This window comes from Mus caroli, chromosome 2 (genome assembly GCF_900094665.2).
Source record: "Mus caroli chromosome 2, CAROLI_EIJ_v1.1, whole genome shotgun sequence".
In the NCBI taxonomy this organism is placed as follows: Eukaryota; Metazoa; Chordata; class Mammalia; order Rodentia; family Muridae; genus Mus; species Mus caroli.
In genome coordinates, this window is record NC_034571.1 from 20,322,714 (window position 1) to 20,349,651 (window position 26,938).

The window sequence follows — 26,938 nt, forward strand, 5'->3', positions numbered from 1 at the left end:
AGAAAGAAAGAAAGAAAGAAAGAAAGAAAGAAAGAAAGATGGAAAGAAAGAAAGAGAAAGAAAGAAAGAAAGAAAGAAAGAAAGAAAGAAAGAAAGATGGAAAGAAAGAAAGAAAGAAAGATGAAAAGAAAGAAAGAAAGAAAGAAAGATGGAAAGAAAGAAAGAAAGAAAGAAAGAAAGAAAGAAAGATGGAAAGAAAGAAAGAAAGAAAGAAAGATGGAAGGAAAGGAAGGAAGGAAGGAAGGAAGATAGAAAGAAAGAAAGAAAGAAAGAAAGAAAGAAAGAAAGAAAGAAAGAAAGAAAGAAAGAAAGAAAGAAGCTGTAGGAAGTAAAAAATTCCTTGCATAAAGTCTTGACCAAATTGAATGCTATTTACTGCCTCTATAGATTATGTATGAAAGATTGGGAAAGGCCAAATGGCTGCTTATGAGAATGGCCTCTATGGGCTGAACTGAGTTCTGTGATGGAAGGGCTTTTGAGTTTCTGTGTCCGGTGTGGGGGAGTGGACTTCTCTAGGTGATTCACCACCAAATGCCCAGAGGTGGGTGCAGGCTTCCTTCCTGCCCTCTGCAAGGGACTGATGGCCACTGTCTCCGTGCTGCTTTGTACTTTATGGGCAGGTGGGCCTTACGGCCGGAAGCCAGTGATCAGTAGGAGCTCTATACTTGGTCCAGAGGTAGGGCTGGGGAAAATGTAAATCAGGAAGAGGTTTGAAGCTTCATAAGCAAAGGTCTCAAAAGACCTTGTCTAGAGAGCTGTGGGTGGAGACAGGTGGTGATGTAAGAGGAATCCTGGCCGGATAAAAGGAAGTTCTTGAGTATGACTCTTCAGATGGGGAAATGCAAGTTATACAGGGCAGGGAGGACTTAGGTGAAATGAATTTGCAGGTCTGTAAAGCTTTAGGTGATGTTTGCTGTCTAGAAGCATCCTTTGGGGGAAATGACCACTGTGGGAGACCCAAAGATATTGTTTGGTAATTTCTTCTCCACTCAGAACTTTCTGAGAAGTAAGGATGAAAGAATGAGACAGAGACATCACTTAAAACTCATCACACAAACATTTAAGATAGAAGCACACCTTTTCTGCTACCCCACGATCTTCTGTAGCACTATCATGTCAATGACTTTAACCAACAACATTATCTATTTGGTCCCCTTTATGGATTCCTCGAGGGGAGAGGTCAAGTCTTAGCACCCAACTCAGAGTCCCTACTGTGGGACCCTCACATCCCATTCCACAGTACTCTTTTTTCTTTTCTCATCTTCTTGATTCCTTAAAGCTCAGCCCCAAATAACAATTGCTCAGTGTGCCATGCTGTGCTGTAAAAACAAAACAAAACTAAATTTTACTATCCATGGATTTTTGGTTTTTGTTTTTGCTCCAAGAGTGGGCAACCCTTGGCAAGGTATAGTTAGATGTGCAGTGACTGCCTTGAGGTGCCCTTCAAATCATGCTATCTCCCCTCTTCTGTAAAGAATAAGCCTTGCTAACGCTAATGTCTTGGGGCTCTCACTCTAGTGTTGCCTTTCCCTAGGACACTGGCTTTCACGTCTGCAATGCCCACAACCTTGCAACATCTCCATCTTGACTTTATACCTTTATGGAACAAAAATCCAAGGACTTTGTCTCAAACTGTGCCTAAAGAAAGTGTTCTGGGACCATGGACTATCACTGTCTCACGTCAGTAGAGCAGATCACTTCAATCTGTGAGCTCATCGCATCCTGAGATGTCCCTCTGGAGAGCTGCATCACGGATCCACTCTGCCTCCCCCTCCCGCCACCGCCCCCAGCCTCTCTTCATGACCTTTGGTGTCTTTGTGCTGACTACTTGTCCTACTAAGGGAGGCTCCAGAAGAGACAGTGTCTATCTTTACCTTTGAAAGCGACTGTTTACCTTTCTCATTCACTTCTCATATACTGCTCATGTTTAGAATGTTCTTGAAACTCACTATATAATTTGTTGTCCTATTTCAAAAATTAATTTTTACCACTCACTTTCTACTAGGCCCACACTCGGGGTATAAAATGAAATAAAATTCATCTATGCTCTCCCTAGCAACAAGTATGGCTGTTTTTGAGAAACTTGTTTGAAAATAAGAAGGGAAATTTTCATAGTCAGGAAAAAATATGAACTCGGAGAAGGGTGTCTGGGGTTTTGTCTGTTATCAGATTGAAGCCATGTGAGGTCAAAAATATTTGTTCACTTTCGGTTAAATTATGTAACACGTTAAATAAATATATCCCATATGAATTAGCCAACCACTTCTAGCATCTTCCATTCTCCTATATTCAGCAGACCACACATCATTTCTATCTCTAAACGTTTATACCAATATCTTCTAACTGTCTTCAGCATTTAAAAACCCATGTACTCAACATTTTCTTATGCACTATGACATACCAAATCCTTTAGCAGAAGTGAGTACACAAATCTGATCTTCACCTCCCTGGAGCTTTTATTCCAGTGACAGTCTAGGAGGAGTTACACATTCGGCAAATCAAGACTCAAATGAATGCTTAATAGTTAACATCTCTACAAGGAGACAATGGATGTGGAATTAGAGTACTGATGGGGGACAAGAGAAGTAGAATCCTTTCAAGAAGGACAAGAGGAAACCCCCAGAGGTAACAGAATCTAGACAGGTAGGAGTGGTTCCCTGAACTCACTGAGCGCCTCCCCCCCAGCCCCCCATGTAACCTTCCCCATGTAACTCTTTGTTTTGCAGCTGGAAATAAGTGCATCCAAACCTGTATCTGGATGTAACGCCCCCATGGTAAATAATGTTTAAAGAAAGACACGGCATCCTTTTATTCATGGTAAGTCCAAGCATCTAAATTTAGCAGACAAGACCCACCATGACCTTTCTTTTCTCTCTTGACTCATTTCTACCATCTGTGCCTTAAAATCACTACTTTAGTACCATTTTTGTCAAAGTGCCTAAGTCCTGTCGTGGGTCCTCACCTATGCCTGGAATACCATTACTTTATTTTCATTTCATTTATATCTTAAAAGTTAGCCTCTTACAGGAAGTCCTCCAAATTTTTTTCTTGCCTGCTCCCTCTGGTTCTTTCACCTAAAGAAGTCAATTCCCAGGCTCTACTACCACATTTATCAGGCTATAAGTGTCCAACTATTGAGATGGATAAACTTCTTGAGGAACCCCTCAAGAAACTGGGTTTAACAGTTGTTGTTGTTGTTGGTTGTTGCTGTTGTTGCTGTTATTGTTGTTGTTGTGATTTACTGAAACCCTAGCATCCAAAGTAGTGCTTGGAACACTGTGACACTAAATTGGAAGGAAAGAAGGAATGTAAATGGAAGGAGGGAAAAGAGAAAGTGAGGGAAGGCAGGAAGTTCAAAGACAAAGATGGAGGAAAGAAGGCCCGAGGAGGCTGAGAGGAAGCTACATATATTTTGCCTTCAGGAGAATTCTATTTCCCACATTCTTAGATGTAAGTATTTAAAGAAGGAGGTCCACATATAACAGCCCAGGAAAAAAGAGGTTTGCATTGCTTCTGAAGAACGCACAGAATGGATGCAGTGGCCTTTCTGCTGGCGCGTACCCAAGCCTCAGATGGTCCCATTAAGTGGATGAGCCCTCCTGGGCTTCATACCTCTGTGAGGAGCCAGCTTTATGCATGAATGTGGCCACATGTTATGAGGAACTTATGGAAAAAGAAGTGCTGTTTTATTGTTACAGTTTTCCACCAATGAGGAAATTGTCATCAGTGTGGGTGTTAAAATTCCTAGCTATGAAACCTTTTACTGCTAACTCTGGTCACAAAGTTTTCATGAAGAATGTTGGAGTGACTACACAGCTCTGGCCTTGGGAAGCTTGCAGTTCTGTTGGGGAGAAGACCCGTGAGTCCCAGCTCAAGCTAGGGAGATAGGATTAGTAGTAGAAGTTGCCTTTCCTGAGAGCTCAGACACCAGCTTGAGAAGAAATTTTTGACCCATGACTGCGTGGGCAGTGCCACTTTGTGTCTTTCATAGTTCATTCCGTAAAAAGAAATGAAACTGCTTCCTGCAACTCACTGCCTAGAAGCACAATACTACCTTCAAGTACCATGACTAAATCGATCCAAATCCTAGAACCTTGTTTCCTTGGAGTTCTTCCGGTAGCATCACTTGGAGTGTGGTCAGAAGATGTAAACCTGTTCCTAGGAATTTCAGCAGCTGGATTTAAACAAAATTTCCTGGGTGTCAAAGAATATAAAAGCACAAAGGAAGAATTTGAGAGTCACTGAGATCTGGGTTGGTCATCGCTAATCCAAATTTCCAAAATATGAAGATTTTTTCAAAAACCAAAACTTCTTTAGTACCAACAAGTAAAAATGTTCCTGACCTGACTTCTCCATTTAGTAGTTCACCATAGACACTCCAGTGGAGAAGCAGCTTCATCTCATGTGTTTTGGCAGTGATTCATATGTTAATGAATATACGAACCTCCTTCTCTGAAGCTGAATAGGGTGGAGGCCAGAAAACTTGTACTTGACCTCTAAGTTATGACCTTCACTGCCCTCTGTGTAGGTATGTTGTTTTGATATGAGACACCTATGAACTTAGCATGGAACCTGGGCTCAGTAGGCCCATTTACCATTACTGTATCCGTCTTGATATCCATCCTTTTGGGGTTATGGATTCATGGATGGTTCTTCCTGAAATGGTTCCAATTTAATTTTTCACATCTCAGCAAATAGCAAATCCTCCTGCAACTCTGGGCCTCCTGTCTGGGCTGTTTTTGGATGTTAGTATTTTACAATCCTTAGTGATGAGAGAAGCTTGGTTCTGGATGCCGTGGGGGTCAAGAATAACCACCGTGCTCCTTTCCCTCCTGAATTGCATGACTGGGTGGTTACTCATTGACTCCTGGGAATTCTTTCGGATGCCATCCTCTGATCTGGCCTGCTCTGCTTCTCCATAAGCGTTAAGGCAGTTGGGAGAACCAGCAGCAATTCTAGATCTCCTATGGTCTGAAGCTCAGCCAGATCAAATATTATCTCCTTATAGGAGTAGAAGGCTTCGCCTAGAAGCAGGGGAAGATGCCCTTGCTGAGATTAGCCCAGAGAGTGGTGTGGCCGAGAAGGGTTAGTACTATCTTCATCTCTGGTATGGAGGGGGTGACATAAATGCAGATGCAGGAGACAAATGGTGGACAAAAGGGTAATAACTGAACATGAACCAAAGGTGACCCGTGTTTTACCAGTATTGGCCTTTAAAAGGAGCTTTTCTCCTTTTAGAAGGAAGAAGGGAGGTGGGTTGTGTTCTGTATCCACCCCCTTTCCTGAGTTAGTTACTGCTTAGGAATTATGGCTGCAAGCAACATCAAGAAACATGCTTCTTCCTGAGCCAAGCAGAAGTGCATCTTTTCATTAAATTAGCTTCACAGCCCTTGAGGTAGAAAGCACCTCACCTCCATTTTACATACAGCAGGGTGGGGAGCAGAAATTGTAAGGAATTCGCCCAAGGCTGCACAGTACAGCAGGGCTCAAATTGACCCTCAAGCTGGAGTCTCTACATGCAACACCTACACAAATACTCTGCACTTTGTGACCTCTGCCACCCCTGGCAGTAAGATGGTCATCCCACATTTAGTCGGACCCTATCTAAGAGTGACCATGACTTCAACACCATCTACCAAGTGTATGTGGTTCCCAAACCCAATTTAAAATTATTCCCAGGTTTCCCATAGATCAGTGTCTATCTATGTCTTCACTATTTGATTTTCTTTTTAGTGAGAAAAAAATGCAATTTTTTTCTGTCCCCTACTCTTCCATATTGGTTTGTTTTCCTCTGTTCTTAAGTCTGCTTGTACTTCTTTCCTTCTGTCTGTCGAGCTGTAGGTCCCCCTGTCCTCTGTCTCCTTCAGCCGTTTTCCCTTATTTCTACCCAGTGTTAATTATTCCTCTGACCCTACTGTCACTAGTGCCCCAGCCCCTTCCTATCAAAGACAGCAGGCCCTTCTAGGCCCCCTTTCCCTTGTGCTTCCTCACCTCTGTCTCTCCTCTCTCCCCCTCCCCTGGCCCCTTTGGCCACCCCCTGCATAATCTCCACTGCCTGCATGACTGCCCAAGTTCTGTATCCCATCTTCCCTCAAAGGCATTCACAGCTCTGCTGTTATCCTTGTATTAGCATTGAACCCATTAAAGCTAATTTGTTTGCCCTAATCTCCATTTATTTTTCCCTGGTTGATATTAGATTTCCCTTTCTATTGCTCCAGCATGATTTTCTCTTTGTCTTCCTAATGGTGTACCCCCCTCTCTCTTCCTCTATTAATCTGGTTGGCTTCACTGTTGTTCCAAGGCCTTTTCTCTCTGTCTCCCTCAGCCCTTAGATTAACCCTGTCACCTCCCTCCCAAAAAGGGACCCCAATGTCTGTATTTTCAAGGATGAAGCTGCTGTAAATGTCAATAAGCCTCTAAATGTCTGGGGGAAGGCACTGGTGATCTTAACATCAGGTTATTTCCTAAAGCCAGTCAGTAGGTTTCCAGAACCTACAGAGACCAGAGTGCTGCAAACCTGGGTCACATGAGCTGTGTTGAACCTGAAAGCTACCATGCCCTCGTTTTTCCTATCTAAAGGCCCTCTGTGGCTGGGCTCTGAGTGTGACTGGTGTACACCCTGCACCCTGGCTTCCATAAACCTAAGGAAAGAGGCCTACCAGGAGCAAGGTTCAGAAACTTTCTCTTTCTCGCCAGCCTTGCCTGTCCAGAGGCCTCTGTCTGTCTCTCATGATGTAGATTTCTTCCTGGATACCAAGACCTCAGAGGCAGCTGTAACTCTTCCTCTGACTGTGTAAGCTCCTTTCTGGAGAGCAGAGTACTTCCTACCTAAATGCTCACTAGACTACCTTGAGAAGCCTGGCACTTTTCACTTATTACAGCTTCAAGAAAAGATTTCAGCATAATGTCCCTGCTCCTGGATCCTTAAAAAGATCTTCTGGTGATTTCTTAGACTTTATAGCCACTCTGTAAAACTGAAATAACTATGAACCCAAACTATTAATTAGTTGATTAAACATAAACTTGCAACTCCCGGGTCCTGGAAGGTATGTTAGAGAAGCCTCCCCAGGTCCTAGAAGGTATGCGAGAGGTCTTTCTTCTGGCTCCTCCCCCTGAGCTTCCAGAGGCCGGCAGATTTCTGCTACAAAACTGCCTGAGGGTAGTAGAAATATCCACACCAGGAGTCAGAGGTCTGTCTTCCTGCAGGTGAATATATCTGCTAAGTATACGTTTTGACTTCTAGTTCCCTCCCAAGTCACCCCACGTTTCCCCTAGGATCAGAGGTTATTAATGCTGCTTTTTAAGAAAATGGGTTGATAGTAAAACAATATTCAATTCTGGGAGACATGTAACATGACGAGGTGGCTTCTGAAGAGATGCTAGGCTTTGCCTTGAGAAGCACACACGTTAATAACTTTTACTATGTTACCAAACCTTAAGGCTTTTTGATCCAATCACTGTAGGTTATGATTCACCTTTCTTCCTCCAAGAAGTTCTGTAGGAGATCCACATGTATGTGTGGGATGTGTGTGTGTGTGTGTGTGTGTGTGTGTGTGTGTGTGTGTGTGTGTATGCCTCTGTTTGGGGCTAGTGCATAGTAAACAATCCAAGTTAGTCACCTAGTGCTCAAGCACTAGGTTCTGTAGCTCTGCTATGAGGTTATATATATCTGAGTTTAATGAACACTCATTTAAAAATTACTTTAAGATGGGTAATAAGGGAAATAGAGATATAGGCTAGAAGAACCTCTAGTAGAGACAGACAAAGTCATGAGAGGAGAGGGAGAGGACAGCAGGAGGTGGGGGGGGGGGGGACAAACAACTGTAGTTGGTGTAACTTTAGTGACTCAGAGGACAGGTGAGTGAGTCTTTAATAGAATGCAATCACAAAGTAGGAAAAAGCTATGCTTCCCTAACTAAACCACCGCTGCTTCTCTGCAGCTCTAGGTTTCTTTGTTGTTTGGTTCTTAACTAAGATAAGATATGATTGACAAGCTTAGAGAGGAGGAGAGGGTATGCTTTGGCTAGAGTAAGAATCAGAGACACAATTAGAAACTATGTATATGTGGGGGGGCAGAGAGAGAGAGGGGGGAGAGGGAGAGAGAGAAGGAAAGGGAGAGGGTGAGGGGGGATGGGAGAGAGAGGGAGAGGGGGAGGGGGAGAGAGGGAAAGGGAGAGAAAAGAAGATTGGAATTGGATCCTCAAGGCAGGACATAGGAGGCGTGGTCACTCTGTGCTGCACAGGGAGGAACACATGAAGATCCATCTTTCTAAGTGCAGCATACCCAGCAAAATCTTCAACAAAATTCCCATCTGTGGTTTCCACCACCTGGCACTATTCTGAAGGGAATTATTTGCTCTAAGGCCTGACTCAAGGTTGCAGAAGAAAGTGGGAGGCCTGAGGGCAGAAGGCTCCCCAGAAGAATAAAAAGGTTGAACCCCCTCCATAGCACACCAGCACAGTGATTCTGAGGCTGCTGTAAGATGAAAAATGGTACATCGAGGACTACAAGAGCTCCTGTGTAGCTTCCATGGCGATGGAGTAGGCTACTGTGACCATCACTCTGTGGAAGGGGACATGTGTCTGTGCAGGGCACTCAGAGTGTAGCTGGCAGCAAAGAAGAGATGACCTGATGTCCACACTCTTTCTTGCAGAGCCAGGACAGAACTGATGTTTTCTGACTTGTTCATTTTCTATTGCTGGAAGCCCTTTGAGATCATTGGTGCTGTTTCAATAGAGAAGAGAGAGAGAGACCAGAGTTTGGGTAGAATGTACTCAGAACCAAGGAGTGCCCTGAAAGACTGTATCTTCTCTAATCAGCTTGTTTGCTTGCCGTTTCCATCTTTTTTAGTTTAAATCTGTACCCTCATAAGAAGTTCAGTGCTGGGCATCAAGGATGAAATCCCTTCCACTCTAGTGTCTAAAAAGATTTTAGACAACAGGCATTAATTTACCCTACTCCATCAGTCTCAAACCTGGATTCCTGTGCTTGGTGTCACAAGGACTCTACTTAGCTACAGGTGAAGCTGAGGTTAGAGAAGGGGTGCTGAGCAAGCAAGCCCACACATCGTGCTTATATTGTTAAGAGTTGAAATGTGTCCCACTCATCAAACCCATATGCTGAGGTCCTAACCCTCAATGTTTCAGAGTGTGGCTTTATTTGGAAACGAGATCTTTGTAGATAGTGAGGTTGAAATGAGGTCACTGGGATGGGCCCTAATCTCGTACATCCATGATATAGACAAAAGTATAATGTAGGATGAAGGGATAGGTAGACAGGAAAACAATGTGGAGATTGCATGAGCCAAGGGGTGGCAGAGATTGCCCACACACTGGAGGTAACTCTGACTTCCTAGGTCTGAAATTATTTCTGGCCTCTAGAACTCTGAGAAATGTATGATGTCTATGCCATCTTGCCTGTGTATTTTGTCACCAAAGCCCTAGAAAACTAGTACACAAACTACTAGGAGCTTATTGTTTTGTTCTTGCTTAGTCTGAGTGTGTATAGGTATGTGTGTGTCTTGCTATGTGACTCAGGCCAGCCTTGAACTCCTCTTGTCTCAGCATCCTGAGTGCTGGGATTATAGATGGATTTTGCCTGAAGGTATTTCTGTGCACCATGTGTGTGCCTTGTGCTTGCTGAGTCCAGAAGAGGGTGACATTTGCCTTGAAGCTGAAGTTACAGAAGGTTGTGAGCCATCATGCAGGTCTTAGGAATGGAATCTGTGTCCTCTAGAAGCTAGTTCTCTCCACTGCTGAGCCATTTGTCCAGCCTCTTTAGTGGGTTTTGAGCTACACAGCAGATGGGAAGGCTGATATACTCTTCAGAGATGTTTGCCTGTCTTGTGGCTTCCCTCTAAAGGGCCCTCCAGTACAAGGCAGGTTCAAGCAAGACTCTTGAGGGAAAACTCCTTTAAACATGACACCCATATCTCCTGCCAACGATATCTCCCTGTCAAGCCAGCACTCTGTTCTTCATTTCAATCCTTCCCTCTTGTGGTGGGATCTCTTTAATTCACAGAAGAGTACCAGGGCACAGCAAAGCCCCAGTATGCCTCTCTTCCTGTGCTTTGCATTAGACAGGGTCCCTGTCAGTGTACATATGGAAGTTGCCAAACTCATAGAATAGTCTCCGGCTGTAACAGCTATCATATAAGCAAGCCATTCTTGAAACACTAACCCACTATTCTAACACAAGCATGGATGGGCATATATGAGCTAATTACTGCCCTTAGGCTCCATCTCCAATGGTTCTATCAGTATGCAATGCCATTATACTTGGGATTGTATTACTTATTTTTTCATCGCTGTGAGCACAATTGCTGTGAGGACAAAGGAGGAAGAGGAAGAGAAGAGAGGAGGAGGAGGAAAAAGAGAGGAGACAGAGAAGGAGAAGAGTTTATTTTGGCTCACAGTTAGAAGCTATAATCCATCATGGTGAAGAAGGCAGGGATCTGAGGTGTCTGACCATACTGTGTCCACAGGACACAGAGATGAGGAGAATGGAAGGAAAGGGATTGAGAAAAGGGAGGAGGGAAAAAGGAAGATGAGGAAGAGAGAAAGGGAGGAGACAGGAAGAGGAGAAGGAGGAAGGAAGAGGAGGGAAGGGAAGGGAAGGACGTGGGAGGAGGAAAAAGGGAGGAGGGGGAAGGAGAGGAGGAGGGAAAAGAAGGAGGGTGCAGCTTCTTGAAAAATTCTTGTTAGCAATTGATACACATCTCTGTGCTGGGTATCAACTGGAGGGTTTTTTTGTTTGGTTGGTTGGTTGGTTAGTTTTTTTTAGTCTTAGCTTGCAAGAATCTAGAAAACCTCTATTCTCACAGAAGTGCTGGTCTTTAACCAGCCATCTGGCCAAGCAGCCTGTGTCCACCAGGCTGATCCCTAGGTCAGAACTACCCATGTCTGACCATGTTTGCAACTTGTAGTTGGATTTGTAGTCCAACCTGGTTACCCAGCATTTGACATTCCCAGGACTGGGGAGGCATGCCATTGGGGCAGAGCCATCTTTGGTAGCTGCCACAGGTTCTCCAGAAGGCTACACTCCTTGTTTCTTCAGGGTCCTGGTTGTCATTTATAATAAAGAAAATTGAGATGTAATTACATCATATCATGTGGAAAGAATCAGGTGTGCTTCACACTGGAGAAACTTCAGTCAGTTACTCAAACAATAAAACATGTTATTGGTGAAGTAAGCAGAAGTGACCCGCACAGCTGTTACCTACTGGGTCTCACTCCTCAGAGGATTCTGGACAATGCACTGGGCTTTGAAGGGATTTTAACTTTTATCTATCTCAGAGAGAGGACACTATAATAAAAAGTTAAAAGATATTAGTAATGGGGGAGGGAGGGCGCTGAGTCCTGAAGAGAGGGAAGCTAGATTCGATGGTCACTAAAGCTTTCAGGTATCTGAGAGAGTGTCATTGAAAGGGGTGGAACTTGAGCAAGGTTGTGGGAGGTGGGATGGTGACCAGAGTCTGGCACCAAATGGGCAAAGGTCCCCAAGTGGGAATGTACACGTGCCTGTTTTGTAAACAGTAACTAATTTGCTGAAACCTGGGCTTGTGTACAGAAACAGTGTTGGGGAGTCCTCAACTCACACAGCACTTGACTTAAACAGAAAACTGTTAATGATTGGATTAAAAGGAAGCCCACACAAGAATCCGAGATAATTTTGGAAAATCACCAGGCTAAGTTTTTTCTGGAATGGGGCCAGGAGAGGAGAGAAATCAAAACATTTTGATAATGTGAATAATCGAGCTATCAAAACTTACTGCCATAGCTGTTCCCTCAATAAAAACATCACAAAGTCTGACAGACTCTGGCAAGAGAGAAGAAAAAGTACATGAAAAGTGGCAAACACAGAAGCACGAAGTCAACCAGGCAGGACGGAAGCTCTGCGAACAGGTCAGGCACAAGCTCTGTATGCAGATTGTCTGAAAGCGGCCTAGAACGACTATCTCAGCCAGGCTTTGTTAAGTTCCCCACAGCCTCGCAGGACCTCATCCCTCTTTCCTCTTCTCATTGCTAGCTCCTTCAGGAGGGCACACGTCATAGAATCCCCCACAGCTGCTTGGGCTACCTAGTGAGACTTCACCTTCAGCCCTTCCTCAGCTACACCCACAAGCCCAAGCCCCGCCCTCCTTCCTTGTTTAGCTACACCTACAAGTCACAGCCCCGCCCTCCCTCCTTGCTTAGCATTTTGCATCTGCTTTGACTGAAGTTTCTCCTTTCTTTGGCTGTAGGTGAAAGTCCACTTTGCTTTTCTGCCTCTGGAATGTCAGCATAATGGCAGAGGTAACCAGGCTTAAGAATATTGCCTGTGGTGGCCCTGAGACTCTCTGTCCCCAATGCTTCATGGAAAGGATGAGGCCTGCTGCTGTTGCTGTTCCCCATAGCTTTGTCCTGACCCAGCAAGGGCCATTAAGCCCAACTTCATTGCCCACCACACTGAAGGGCTTAGTAGTAAGTATTTACTTATTTAACTGACCAGTTAATGCTAATCCTGCTTAAAATAATTTAGAATTAAAACCTAGGACTTGCTTAGCCAGGGAATATAAAAATCAGGTAAAGGCAACCAACAGATGATGCTGATGGATGCAAGCTTGCCATGGGCGGCCGAGGGAACAATGCAGAGGGAAAAGGAGTCAGAGTTAGAGAGTGAAGAGGCGTGGAGATGCTTTTATAAGAACTGGCAGAGAAATGAGCCAGTGAGAGGCCACTATGGGAGAATGGAGGGCTGGGACTAGGAGCCTTCCCAGAGAAATGTGTGCATTACAGAGGGTAGCAAAAGAAACCATATCTATGGGTTTCTAGACGGTTATCTTCAGGGATAGCAAGACCTTCAGAGGAAATCTCGAGGAGAGGCGTCCTAACCTCGGGAATTGTGACGATCAGTTTGAATTTGTCAACTTGACACAATGCAGAATCACTTGGGAAGAGAGCTTCAATAAGGAATGTCTAGCACAGTGGCCTTGTGTTTGTGAAAGGATTCCAGTATCTTGATTACACTAATTGAGGTGGGAACACCCACCCAGTACAAGTGGCACCATTGCCTGGATTCTGGATTGTATGAGTAGAGAATGTAGGCTACATAGTAACAGGCGTTCATCGCTCTTTGCTCTTGCCTGTGAGTGTCATGTGACTTACAGCATCAAGCAACGGCCACCTTGATCTCCCTGCAATAGAATGTGAGGCAAACAAACCCTTTCTCCTTTAAGTTGCTTTCATCAGGATATTTTATCACAGTTAAGGGAAAGGAAGCTAAAACAGGTATTTACCAAGGGAGATGAGAAAATGAGACCACAGCAGCTTGGACAGATATAATAATAGTTGAGTGTGTGCATGCCTGGAAAGCTGAGCAATGGGATGCCTGCTCCACTAGCCACCACACTGCTTCAAAGCATCTGGGTGCCATAAGTGTCCAACATACATGAACATACATGAACTATATCATGTATGTGGAAAGAAGAGGCACAATTAGGAAAAGTTAAATCAAATCTGAGAGATGCCCTCTGATGGAGGAAGGCATGTGATCCCATTATTTCATGTTACTAGAGAAGCATGTCTGTGTGGACATCAGACAGTGCCCCTTTGCAGCAATACCAGCCTTTCTGACATGTATTATTAGGCCAGAATGGTCAGATTGCTCTGCAACAAACATCTTGGAGCAGTGAGTTTAATGGACTACCGAATCAGATCCTAGGTCCTGGGTCCCAAAGAGCAGACATAGAAGGTCATAAGTAGAAAAGCTTACAGCATCAACTTGAAGGCATTTTGTCTATAAATGCCCTGTTTCCTACTAGCACTTCAGACTTTGCTGTATGGCTGTGCACCTCTGCTCACCTACAAGACAATGGTGTTTGAGAATCACAGACTTTTGAGATTGGTAACTATTTGGTCACTGAATAAACCATATTGTTTACAATAACCATAAACACCATTCTTGTGGGTGTTGAAACAAGCATGGCTTCATATATTCATGGGTTTTGTCAACTCTCCCTGTTCCCTTCAGGTTTTGGCCAATAGACACCTGTGTAAGATTGGAGGTAGCTTGGGACAGATGCCAAAGGCCCCAAGGAGAAGAATTGCTCCAAAATTCTAAAGCAGAGCAGAATGGGAGGGATGGCATTGTCTTCTGAGCAGTGGGTCCTGCCTGAATAATGTGCCCTCAATGTCTCATCCTCAGGATACAAAAGGCTGAACTCTGGGAGGAATAAGTCCTTAAAATTGCCACTAGTAACTACCCAGCTCAAGGAAGATCCACCATGACCTCCAGGGACCCAGTAATATTTGACGCAGCTACTAGCAAATGATCACCTGTCCCTGTGCCTCAGCTTATGAGAACAATGCTGGACCCAAGAATGTCTAATGAACCTCCATGACCATCCATGTTCTTTGATTTTATAAGGTCCTGGGGTCAGGGAAACAGGGCATGGCTGGATACAGCATATTCCCTTATTCAGATCTGAAACCATACGCTACAAAACCAAGATGGTATGGGCTGTTTCCCCATTCAAAAATGATCTCACAATCTGGAGCAGAGACCCAGGGAGCTTGGTTTCTACATCCCCACTAGGTCTATTATCACTTTCTTGCAACTGTGGATTCAACCAGTCACACCTGTAACTTCCTACCTGAGTCTCTAGGAGTCTCTGGGAACAGAGGGGCTTCTCTTCCCATTTATCACCTCTAGTTCCAGGGCAATTTCAAAGCAGTGAAAGCTTTATTCCCAGTGTGTTTATGAGTGTAAGAAGGTAGTGTATGCAAACTTATGTCTGCCAGTATATGTGGTATATGTATGAGATAGAGAACTAAACTGAAAATGGCCAGGTGTCCAGACTATAAAATTTAAGAAGCCACTCACTCATTCTCAGAACTGGCCATGCTCTTGCATGAGCTCACAAGAACCTTTATACTTCTCTCTAGTTTCAGCCATGTGTGTGTGTGTGTGTGTGTGCGTGTGTGTTGATGTGTGTGCATCTAGGTGTGTCTCAGCAGCAGCTCTCAGTGGACTTTAGCCTGTGAAGGAGGCCTTTTCTTCCATTTTCTAAATCCTGCACATTCAGAAAAGACCACAGACATCTCTCTCTCTCTCTCTCTCTCTCTCTCTCTCTCTCTCTCTCTCTCTCTCTCTCTCTCATCTTAGAGCTTCTTAATCTACCCTCCCCACACTTTGGGATGTACCACAAAGTGACTGAGAAAGCTCTGGTTTTTAAGAAGACGTCCCTGGTCTAACACAGAACTGCAAGACCTGGATCCAGATGTGCAAACTCCCAGTCTCCTGTCAGTACGGTGTGATGACAGGGCCTCATCTGCGACTCCCCTTGACCTTAACACTTCTGGGACAGTTAGACTATTTAGTGTTATTAAATACGAAGAGGCTCTTGGTGTTTGTGTTTGAGTATCCTGACAGACCCATACATAGCTCAAGCCTAGAGTATAGGAGCTATAAAGATAAATACCCCTATGCAAGTAGACTACAAACAGCCATAAAATCACAGCAGTAAGATTTCTTGAGAAAACGAGGAAGAGGAAAAGGTAGAAAACTTTACAAGAGATGGGTGGGTCTGCTGAGAATAGTTCCGATACAGGCAGCAAGCGCTTCACACACATGACATCAACGCTTTGAGGCAGGACCAGTGAGTCCCAACCACTGACAAAATCAACAGCTCCTGAACTCACACAGTATAAACAGTCAGAAGAGCTTCAGAGCTGGGCGTGCATGATCCTAAAGGCAGCCTTTCAAGACCCCCTTTTAATCCTCTACCAACGGGAACCTTAGGTTCTCTGGGCTCAAGGTGGATGCTGTCTATGTGGGGCAGATCGACAAACAGAAAAAAGTAGTCTGCAAACAGTGAAAGGCTGAGACAATTGTGTCTACACTGCATGATACAGAGAACAACTCCTAGAGAGATGGAATCCAAACAGTACATCCTGGGCTGGCGCTGATGTGCTGCTGAGCCTCGGGTATTCCCAGGCAGAGGACCCCTTCCATCTGATGGAGCCTAGCATTTCAGCTCTGCAGAAATGTGCATCTGTTCATGATACTGACACCTATAATTCTGCCTCATTTTGAGTTGTCCAGCCATATGGAGATGAATCTCCAGGAGATTGCCGTTCCTATCCAGAATCCCAGGATATCTCTCTGGAGCAGAATGCTTCTAGGATCCACCAGACCACAGATGGCCACAGGAGGTTTATATGTCAGCCATGATGATGTGGTTTCTTTCTAGTAGCGGTTCAAGGCAAATGACCTCAGCTTCCTGGTGCTCCCAAATGACCTGTCTGTCTGTGTTTGTCTTCATCCTGCCCCGGAACTGTTTTGTCCGCTCATTGCCAGTGCTGTTACTCTGGGTCTGGTCCCTTTAAAAGGATACACAGGAATCCACTTTCCTGCCCTGAGCTGGTGCCTCTCAACTCTTCATGATGGAAGCCCAGCCACTCACCTTTTTTTGTTCTGGCCACAAGTGTTAGCATCCCTGGCGTGGTGCCCTGAATATGGTAGGTGGCACTTCATGTAGGCTAGTTAAGCTGAAATAAACTACTGCCTCTCAGATTCCAGCTGCTTCTAGATTGACTCTAGCATTGTTTCTTGCCTACAGTCTCCCCCTTGCTTCTACCTCAGAATCAAAACAGACACTCATGTTAAGATGAGTCTGTGAGTATGGAGAGGTCACCCACAATGGCCACCTCCATTTTGAGACTTCTCAAGAATCAAGTCAGCATTAGGATGAAGGAGCAAAGCTGAGCTGAAGTCTGCAATTAGTGCTCAGTTACCACGACTGAAATGTCAACCAGGCTTTGCCATCAGGCTGATACTGAGTTATTAGTACACAAAGCAGGGAAATGGAAGACAGGGGTAAAGAGAGAAGGAGAGAGGGAAAGAAGAGAAGAAATCAGAAAACCGGTGATTTTTCACTGGTAAAAACTAAGTGGTATGGATCTGAATTTAAAAACGAATTTCTATGGCAAGTGTTTACATGTCCTGTCTTAGCTGCATACACAGTGCAACTGCAAACCCACAAGAGCGCTCTGGCAGATTCATTAAGTCCTACAGCAGCTGTTCTCCACCTTCCTCATGCTGCGACCCTTTAACACAGTCCCTCATGTTGTGGTGACCCCCAACCATAAAATTACTTGTGTTGCTACTTCATAACTGTAATTTTTCTACTGCTATGAATTGTAATGCAAATATTTTTGGAGACAGGGGTTTTCCGAAGGGGTTGGGACCCACAGGTTGAAAACCACTGCCCTTGAATGTTCTGGATTCCGACCTAAAGTCCACATTCATTCTATTAAAAGCTTACTGTTCCTGCTACTACTGGGTTCTGTTGTGAAATAGGTTTTTAGCTAGGACAGTCTAACAGCTCACAGTGACTGTGGGGACCTTAGTGGACATTTCCCAAGTTTTCTTTTACTTATCTCAGCAGCTGTGGGATGAGCTTTGTCTACTTGCAATATGAAAAGGTCTCTCCTAAATCTACAAAAAACAAAGTTTCAGCTCTGGATAATCTTCTGAGACAATAGGATATCTGGAAATGTGTCCTGGATACTCCATCCCCTGGTGACCATAATATGGAAGAGTTTTTGTTGTTGTTGTTGTTTTGTTTTGTTGTTTTTTGTTGTTGTTTTTTTTAAAACTAGGCTAATGATACAGTTCTAGTTTTAGAATGTTTGCCTGGCATGCAGGAATCCTCAGGTTTGATCCCCAGCACCTTATAATTCAGGATCATGGTTACAGTTTTAACATTCAGGAAGTAGAGGCAAGAGATAGAGAAGTTTATGCTATCCTCTGTTACCTGGGCTACTTAAGTCCCTTAAAACATAAAGTAAAAGAGAAAGAAGGAAAGAAGGAAAGAAAGAGAGAGAGAGAGAGAAAGGAAGGAAGGAAGGAAGGAAGGAAGGAAGGAAGGAAGGAAGAAAGAAAGAAAGAAAGAAAGAAAGAAAGAAAGAGAGAGAGAGAGAGAGANAGAAAGAAAGAAAGAAAGAAAGAAAGAAAGAAAGAGAGAGAGAGAGAGAGAGAGAGAGAGAGAAAGATCTTGAGTAGCCACTAAGTGCCATAGTGAGGATAATAATTTCTTTTGAAAATATATAGATGTATATTCATTTGGACACTAGTTTTACATACACTGTTTTCTAGAAGCCCTGGAGTATCCCACAGTTCATACAGATAAAATAATCAACCCCAAAGAGACAACTGACTTGTCTAAGGTCACACAGACAGAAAACAACAACCAGCCCCAGGTCAAGAACAAAGCTTCCAGGGCTTAGCCCCCTCCTTCTGCTTGCAGAACAGGGTCTTTGGTGGTCCATGCTGGGATATAACACTGGCTTCACAGCCATTTTGGAAGTCCCTCACCCTCTTGACACCTCTCAGGCCCTGAGCTTATCCCAGGGATAATAGTTCTGCTGGTCTTCCTCAGATGTTAGGGACACTAAAAATAAAAATTACAACACAAACAGAGGCTGGGTGTGTCCAAACACACAATTCACAGGATGACAGCAGATTAAGCCATTTCCTTCTTAGATGCATCATTCAGCCAGACCAGTCTCCTGTCCTATTCTGACAGTGACAATATGTCCCAGCAGAGTAATTAACACTAACTGCCAGGTCACTCCAAGGCCACTTAGAAAAACAAGTGAAAAAGAGAAAACCCTTCATTGTGGCTGAAGACAGTAAGAGTGGGTGGGAGGAGGAGAGAGGGGGAGAGAAAGGGTAGGAGCTAAAAAATGGAGGATATACTTTCTTTCAGTTTCTCTGCTTAAGCCAAACCCTCACTATGTTTTTTCATAGCCAGCTCAGCAGCTAAATGAGGACCCTAAAATGAACCCCATTTTGAGCTGACTTATAAGGGAACCTCTGTAGAGGCTTCAAAGGAGCTGAAGTCTGGCTTTGATCCCCTGAGAGTCAGACCCTGAGGAAGCTGCAGAGGAAGAAAAACTAAACTTGGAGAAAGTGCCTGGCACCCAGCATTCTAGAGCCCAGTGTCCAGGCACCCAGCATCCCAGCACCTCCACCACCCCTGGCTTTTACATGACCAGGAGATTGGATAGCTAGTACTGGCCCCTGGCAAAATAGGGAAGCCTTCCTGGATACACCAAAGCTATTTCTATTCCATGCACTTGCTTGTTATTTCTGAAATAAACCCAAGCACTCAGACTAAATGTGGTTTTGAGATGCCAAGGAAGGGAATTAACTTTTCTGTGAGTTTTGAACTTTCTAAGGTGCCAAAGGATGGCACTTCTTCTGGTATGGATGGAGGTGTGGTGATAGTTTTGGAGAAATGTTTTTAAAGGCCCCTCCCTTTGTATTGGCTAATGTTTGATACCTCCTTCTCCCTACAGCAACTCTCAAGAGATGCCCAGAGAAATAAAACACTGGCCTCTCTTCACAAATGGAAAGACATACAACCATGCTGCAGACAAACACATTTTATTTAATTCCTAGAGACTGGGGGATGAGGAGAACAAGCTGACAGAGTGAAGGCTCTAGCAGTGCCCGCGGGCACAGGCACTGCAGCCTTCTTACTCAGCCTGCTGGTTGAGTTTCTATCAAGTGTGCAAGTGTGAACCATCCATCTAGTACTACTGAGTTCTGATGAGCTCCATTTAGGGTGGAAAGGGAGTGATTGAGGTTTGCCTCTTTGGCTGAATTCCTTTCATTTCTATAGAAACATCCATGCATGCCAGTCAGGCCAAGTCCGGAGAGTTAAGTGATGGATGTGCCTGCTGGCAGTACAATACCACACCTATAACAGCCCTCAGAGATGAGAATCTCAGCTTCCTGGCAGGAAGTGCCAGGGTGAGCTTGGCTCTTGGGTCTGGTTCTTCTTTGGCCCTAAAAGCAGCATTGCTGGACAGGGGAGGGTTAGGGAGGCAAGGACAGGCCTAGACATACTTGGCATCTTACATGCCACTGGGGATTATGGAGTAAGATCCTTAGAAATTAACCTGAGAGTTCCTGAGGAACACCTGAACTTCTCTACCATTATCTTGGAACAAAGATGCTTGCTGGTTTCCACCCAGATCATTCAGGATCTTCAGTCCAGGCAAAGCTGGTGCTCAGTGACATGAATGGACAGTTTACCCAAATACCTTGACATGAAAAAATTTTGTTTTCTGACCTCTGTAAGATAAAAATTTTATTTTCAGGTCCCTATGAAGCCATGGGAGTGGACTGAAGGGCTTTTGGAAAGTCAAGAAGGCCTACTAGCTTGTGTACATGAAAAAATAATCATCTCTCCTCACAGATGTACTTGAAAGTTAGTGCAGATTAAAAAAAACCAAAAGGTTTAAAGCCTCCTCCCACCTGCTTGGCTTCAGGTAGTCCATTCCAGGATTGCTCTAGTGGGCTGAGTAAGATGGGATTGGCTCAGCTTTCCAGATCCCAGAACCCTCGGACAGCTGCTCTTTGTACTTTTCACCTCAAGATGACCCATCTAGCATTGCCTTAGAAACAGCCTTTGAACAGTTTTGTATGCTTTAGACTCCCTTCTCCCAAAGGAACCTGGGTTAAGTAAGGCATTACCACCTGACTCCAGAAAGAAACATCCGTGGTATGTGGGGTACATGCTTTAGACCCTGAAGTTCTACCTCTGAAGGAAGGAGACGCTCAGAGCTCAGGTGGGGAAGCTTAGACCAGTGTATCAACTAAGGGCAAAATATTCCTCAGCCTTGAATAGGGATTCATTCCCTGCTTCCTCCTTTTAAAACACACTCTCTCTCTCTCTCTCTCTCTCTCTCTCCCTCTCTCCCTCCCTCCCTCTCTCTCACCCCAACGTGTGTGTGTGTGTGTGTGTGTGTGTGTGTGTGTGTGTGTGTGTGTCCTTTCTTTTGGCTCTCTTATTCTCAGATTCTCAAAACTCAAAGCCTCAAAGCTCAGCTGAGAGCTCCAGCCTTCCTTGGACTGAGTGGCTTTAAAATGCTCAGCCCTGAATGAAGACAGAGCAACTGGTGAAAGAAAGAAAGTAAACACTGTGCCAGTCAACACTGGCAAACTCCTTGATATTACAAATTATTGTTCCTGCCTGAGAGCCAGGGAGGATGCTCAGGCAGTCTGGGTGAGGACCAAAACCACAAAGCGACCTTCTCTACCTTGGTTAGCTATCCCACCCTCAGCCCCACCCCCACCTCAGTAGGCAGGTCACCTTTTTAGACCTGGTTCCCATGTCCCTAAGCAAAGTGAAATCAACTACACATGGTTTCATGTTTAGAAATGTACTAATAAAAAGAGGGTGAGCAGCTTCGTTCCCCTTACTACAAGCTCTCTATGTGCTCTGTGTACTGCAAGCTCTGTATGTGCAGGTGAAACTTGCCAGCAAAAGAACTGAAATTTTTCACACACACAAAAGAGAAAATGTGATAAGGACATAATTTGATATGAACATTTGAGCAACTTTTCCTGCAGGGAATCTATAATTTCTACACTACCTTGTGTGTGTGCATGTGTGAACGCACACACACATTGTTTTTATGAAAGCCAATTAATAAATGCTAATCCATTCAAGCATATCTCCACTAAATTACTGTTTCATTTAATTGCACGGGAATTTTCCATTACTAAACTCTCCCTGGCTGATTTTTTTTGCATTATTTATATATTTTTCCAGTTTCACTAATAGTAGGGTTGGTATGTGATATTATCTGCTGTTTGAACGTTGTAGATTTCATTTTCATTTGAAACATTTCCTCATTCTTGCAGCTAGACATAATCTTGGAAAAACGGAATTAAAAGTAGACAAGATTTGATTTTTTTATATAAATTATTGAAAAAGATACTGGCTGAAGTTAACTTGACATGAGCATATTTTACATGATTATAATCAGTTCCTCTCTTCCTGAAGTGCACAATTGTGTGTGCATGTGTGTTTGCGCACGAGTGGTGTGTGTGTGTGTGTGTGTGTGAGGGGGAGGGAGGAAGGAAGGGAAAGAGTGTGTTGGGTTTATTCAGGAATATCTTCTTATGTCAATAAGTCACAAGTGTGCCCATGAGATGTGCTCGTAGCCAAACAGATGGGGCTTTAAGAACAAAATAAAAACAGCATCCAATCTTTTTGTATTTCCCTAGAAAACAGGCTATATTTTACTGATTTCTTTTCATAGATTTTTTTTTCAAATGAAAACTTTGATAACTAGATGCCCAGCATCCTAACAGGTTGGCTTCCCAGAGTTTGCTTCTTTTTAAGAAAAAGGGGAACTTAAGCTGGTGTCACGGGATGGCTCAGGGGCTGTGGTGGAGATGTCATGTTCAAAAGAATGTGTTCTGAAATTAGGATTTCCATTTTTTTAACTCAAAGATCCTAGACCCCCACCGCACTGGGCTGCCTTCTTTCCCAAGCAAATGCCTTCTTCCCTAGCCTCCTCCTCCCCTCTGCTCCCATCCCCTTCTTTTCTGAGTAAATGCGGAACTTCTATCCCCCCCCATCCCCTTCTTTCCCAGGTAACTGCTGTACTATTCTCCCCTTCTCCTCCCCTCCACCCCATCCCCTTTTCTTTTCACTTTCATTTCCTTTTCTTCTTTCCTGCCTCTTTCTCTCTCACAGTAAAATAGTCTGATGGTCAATAAATAAACTGTTTACTCCAAAGGTTTAGGTATGAGAAAGCATTGTCACCCACCATAAGTAAAGTTTCACCTTTACACCCAGCTCCGTCAACAGTTACAGAGAGCAAGAACGACTGATAGTAAATCATACTTAAATTGGCTCTTAACAACAACAGAAAAAAAAACTGATTTTATCTGTTCAGAGCATTCCAAGTTTCATTGATTTTACAAAACAACAACAACAGCAACAACAACAACAGCAAACCCACAACTACCAAGCAGAGGGAACCTGACCCAAATGAAGTGGATGCAGAACAGGCTAATGAATATATTCATGGAAAGTGTGTGCCCTAAATAGATACACTTGCTGAAGTTGGAGATTTGGGGCTGTCATAAAATGTTTTGATTTGCTGTAGTATTAGATGATCTCCTTTGAACCAAAATAATTCTTAATAATTAAAATTCCATGGTATTGATTTTTTATTTTGTTTCATTTATTTCCTTTGTTCTGTTCAGAAAAAAAAATGGCAAAGTCCTTTTGGATATAGATTGATAAAATTAATTAACTTTCCTTTTATTTTAAAAAGGTCTCAAATAAATGCTTCCAATAGACATCAAAAAAGTGTCAATTAGAAATAATTACTTCTTATCAATCAGCGGGGCAATTAAAGTGACAACGCCTGAAAAGATACTTATCTTAAAACTAATTCACAAGGCAACTAAATTATCTCCTAATTAACTTGCAGACGGTGGGAAGAGAGACTGTCCTGAAACAAAGATGAATTGAGGAACCCCAATACCTCTTTATATTTCTGGACACCAGTTCGCCTCCCAAGAGCCTCTCCTCCTCAACCCCTCAAAGCCGAGCAAGGAACCTGGCAAGAAATAGATCTTTTCCAGCTGAACTTCCCCCTCTTTCTCAGGAGGCACCCGGTTTTAGGTGTTTGATGGCAGGCAAATCAAATGCGTTCTTTGATCTTCTCATCGGCTGCTAGAATGACAGGTTTTTCAGAATGTATGGAGAGACAGGTTCTCCGCAGGTTTTTCAGTGTTACTGTTAATGACAATCTGCTTGCTTTTTGCCATACTCTCTTCGTCATAGAAACAGTATTATTTACATTTTAATATTTAAGTGGCACCAATAAATTCTCACGCATCTTTAAAAAAAATTTTTTTTAAATTTCTGCTTTTAGAGAAGTTTGTCCCCGGTGCAACAAAAAAAAAAAAAAAAAATCTGCTGGTTTACAGACCGCTCAGCCCAACGCTGACCTACAGATGTCAAAATAATTCACTCAAACACGAACCATTCTTGAGAATAAAGCTGTAAAGATGTTCAGACCTTTCTACAAGACTAGATTAACCCGGGGATGGGTGGAAGGTTGGAAGGTGAAGGGTGAGCTGCCTCCGCCCAGGCCCCAGTGCAAAGGAAACTTTTGCTGGGGCGGCTGGGATGGCTGTACCAGGGGATACTAGGCGGCCTGGCTTTGGCGAAAACCCGAGAGGACACTCTGGTATATGCGCCACAGAAAACTTACACCCGCACACTCCATGTGGCATCACTACAGAAATTGGGATGACAACGGACTTGTGGACCAGTCTGTGAACTCAAAGAATGGGTTTTCAAAACAACAACAACAAACAAACAAACAAAAAACCAAGAGGGGCTAGCTACGAATTCCTCTCTAAATATGGGACAGGGCATCAAATAAATAGAAAGTCAGAGCATCTCCAGCTCAACACAGGGACCAGGAGAGAAATGCGGGACAGATTTGAACTATAGGGATTCCTTTAGGTATTTTCATCCTTTTTAAAATCAGTGTATGGATGTAGAAAGTCCCTCTTCTCCTCTTTTGCGGTTTTATTTCTTCTTTTGTTAGGAGGAGGGAGAAGAGACTCCTTCAGCTTCTTCAGACAGAAAATTACCTGGCAGGGCAGGAGACAGCCGAGGAGCCACTCAACCCCAAGAGTGATCTCGTCCGAGCTGGTAGGAAAAAGTGCCTTTCTTTCAGCAACTGGGGCAGTTGTTGATTAAGAATATAAGTACACTGTGCCTTTAGTCTTTTATTTTTTATTATTCTAATGAGTGTTTTTAGAACGAAAACAAGCCAGTCAGGAGAAATTCTGACACTCTTTTTTTTCTTTAGCAGCATTTAAGAAGAATCTCGCTCATTCTCATGATTTTAAGGTCTGTGAGTTCCCACTCCTCTCAAGAGGAGGTCAAAGCAGAGTAACACCGGGGGTGGGGGGGAGGTTGGGGACGAAGGGAGCCTAGCTAGGGAAGTTATGGACCTCACTGGAAAACCTCCCAGCTCCTGGGGCCGGGCGATGCATGTGCTAGTTTGACTAAAGGGCTAAAAATTTGCCCTGCCCTTAGAAAGTGGCACAGGGGCGCGCTAGGACCTGCCAGAACAGGAGTACCGGGCAGCTTCATTGGTGGCACCAGGGAAGAGCTGGGACTTCTCCACGTCGCAGTCCCTAAAGCCCCAAGTCAGCCAGGAGCTAAGACCGCTGGGATTCCACTTTCCTGGGGAGTGAGCATCCTGCTGAACCCCCCACTGCTTTACCACTTCTTTACAGAGAAATGGTTAGGAAACCTTTCCGCGCCCTTGAGGGTAGGGGGATTGCCGGTGTCCCTTCCAGTGCGGTGTGGGCCCTCCAAACGGAGACTGCTCCACACAGTCCGACCCTGGAGGCTAAATAGAGATCTCAGCCAAGCGGCGCGCGGGATCCGACCCTCCTTATTATAACAAATGTCCCGTTTGCTAAGCGCGACTTCATATTTGCAGAGAATTCATCTGAAATATTGATTTCCTCTCACTCGGCCGGCCCAAATCGATCACGATGCGCCCTGGCCCCATAAATCGCTTTCCTCGCGCCCGACCTGGCTCCATCCATCACCGGCAGGCCGAGGCGCGCCTCCGCCCGCTGTCCTCCCTGACCGTGCGACTTTGTGGCGGGCGTCCGCCGCACTCGCACTCTAGAAGTCCTTCCCTCGGTACACCCCGGCCCGGGCCGCGAGTGAGCAGATCGGGCACCGCTGCAGGAAGCTCAGGAGCTCTGAAGGCCCAGAGCTGGGGCGCAGGTGGGGAGGAAAATGGGGATCTTTTCGCGACTAATCTGTGCTAGTGGAAGCCCTGATCTTGGGCCCCCGCCTGGCTCAAACCAGGTAGGAAAGAATCTAGTGCGCCACCGATCCCACATCCCCAGATCCACAGACCCCAGACTCCTTTTCCCTTGGGTAGAGATGAAAGGAGGTGGAGGGCGGTATATGGAGCCGTAGGGGAGTCCTGGGAAGAACTAAGAGCACCCAGAGATCTCTGGTCTCTGGTCGCGGCAAGTCTAGAATCTACTTGGCCTAAGGCCCGTGAGCGTACAAGATGTTCACCCTAATAGACTGTGCAAAATGTTTGGGGGTGCAAAAGGACAGCCCTGTGACCCCACAAATAATCCCTCACTGCTTCCTGTAGTTCTCAGAAGCCAAGGCCGGAAAAGGACAGCTCAGTCGAACAGAGGGGGACCCAAGAACTGGAGAGCAGCGAGGCAATGGAGATCCAGGCCCTAGGCACCCCCAACTATGTCCCCACACAGGTGGGTCCTGCCAGCTTAGAGTTCTCTCACCCTACCCGCCCAAGCGCACACAGCACAGCAATGCACGGGTGGCGAGAGGGCTCGGGGGTCCTGACCCCTCCGCGGTCCTTACCGGATCTGATCGAGTTGTGAGGCATCGCCGGGAGTCGCTCACAGACTGAGGGACACTCGCAGCTTTCCTACGCAGGTCCTGGCAGCTCGGGCTGCCACGCAGCTACCCTGCATATAGACCCAGGGCGAAGGGCATGAGAATCGAGGCCTCAAACCCACATCCCCTCCCCAAGCCAGGTCTTTTGACTCCCACTGAGTGTCCAGAGTGAGGTGAAGTGAGGCCAACCTCAGCCTGGCCTAGCAAATGTGCCTGTTGGGAGGATCCACGGTTAGGGGTGCACCAAGGAAGCCCCAAACTCCAGCCCTGTCCCTCCATAGATCCTGCCTCATCCCACTTAACTTGAGAGGAAAAAGGCTGCTAGTCTTCTTAGGACCATCTCCTTTCTTACCCAGCTGTTTCCCGACCAGCTCCCTTCTAGCCCCTAGGTGACATACCTGGCCGGCTGGCCTCAGGCCCTTTCTGCCTGGGTCTGCCCCTGAGGGTGCCCAAGGCCCAGGCGTCTCTTCCTTCTGAAGTTTGCTCCCATCCACCTGGCATCGCCAGCCAGTTTTATCCCGCCGAGGCCCTGGGAGATGTGTCTGGCGAGGCTCTCAGGCCTCGGATTGGCTGGCTGGGTGCAGGGGGGTGAGGGAAGGGGAGGATTTTGCAAGGGGGACATGGCTGAGTGGACTCAGGAGTTAGAAACATTCGCTGGAGCT

At 45.0% G+C, this 26,938-nt stretch overlaps 1 protein-coding gene across 4 annotated transcripts in view; it reads right to left on the reverse strand.

The window, feature by feature from the left end:
• Positions 1-26,789, reverse strand: part of Pax8 (paired box 8) — a 55,102-nt gene extending 28,313 nt beyond the window's left edge. For 3 of the 4 annotated variants that reach the window (XM_029474566.1, XM_029474565.1, XM_029474567.1), the window contains exons 1-2: positions 26,675-26,760; positions 26,241-26,347 (exon numbers count right to left, since the gene is read on the reverse strand). In XM_029474566.1, coding sequence (XP_029330426.1) covers positions 26,241-26,265 — 25 coding nt within the window. In that variant the 5' untranslated portion in view covers positions 26,266-26,347; positions 26,675-26,760. Of the gene's footprint in view, positions 1-26,240; positions 26,348-26,674 lie in introns of all 4 variants that reach the window. The other variant, XM_021154860.1, reaches the window with a different exon arrangement.
• Positions 26,790-26,938: the final 149 nt, after the last annotated feature.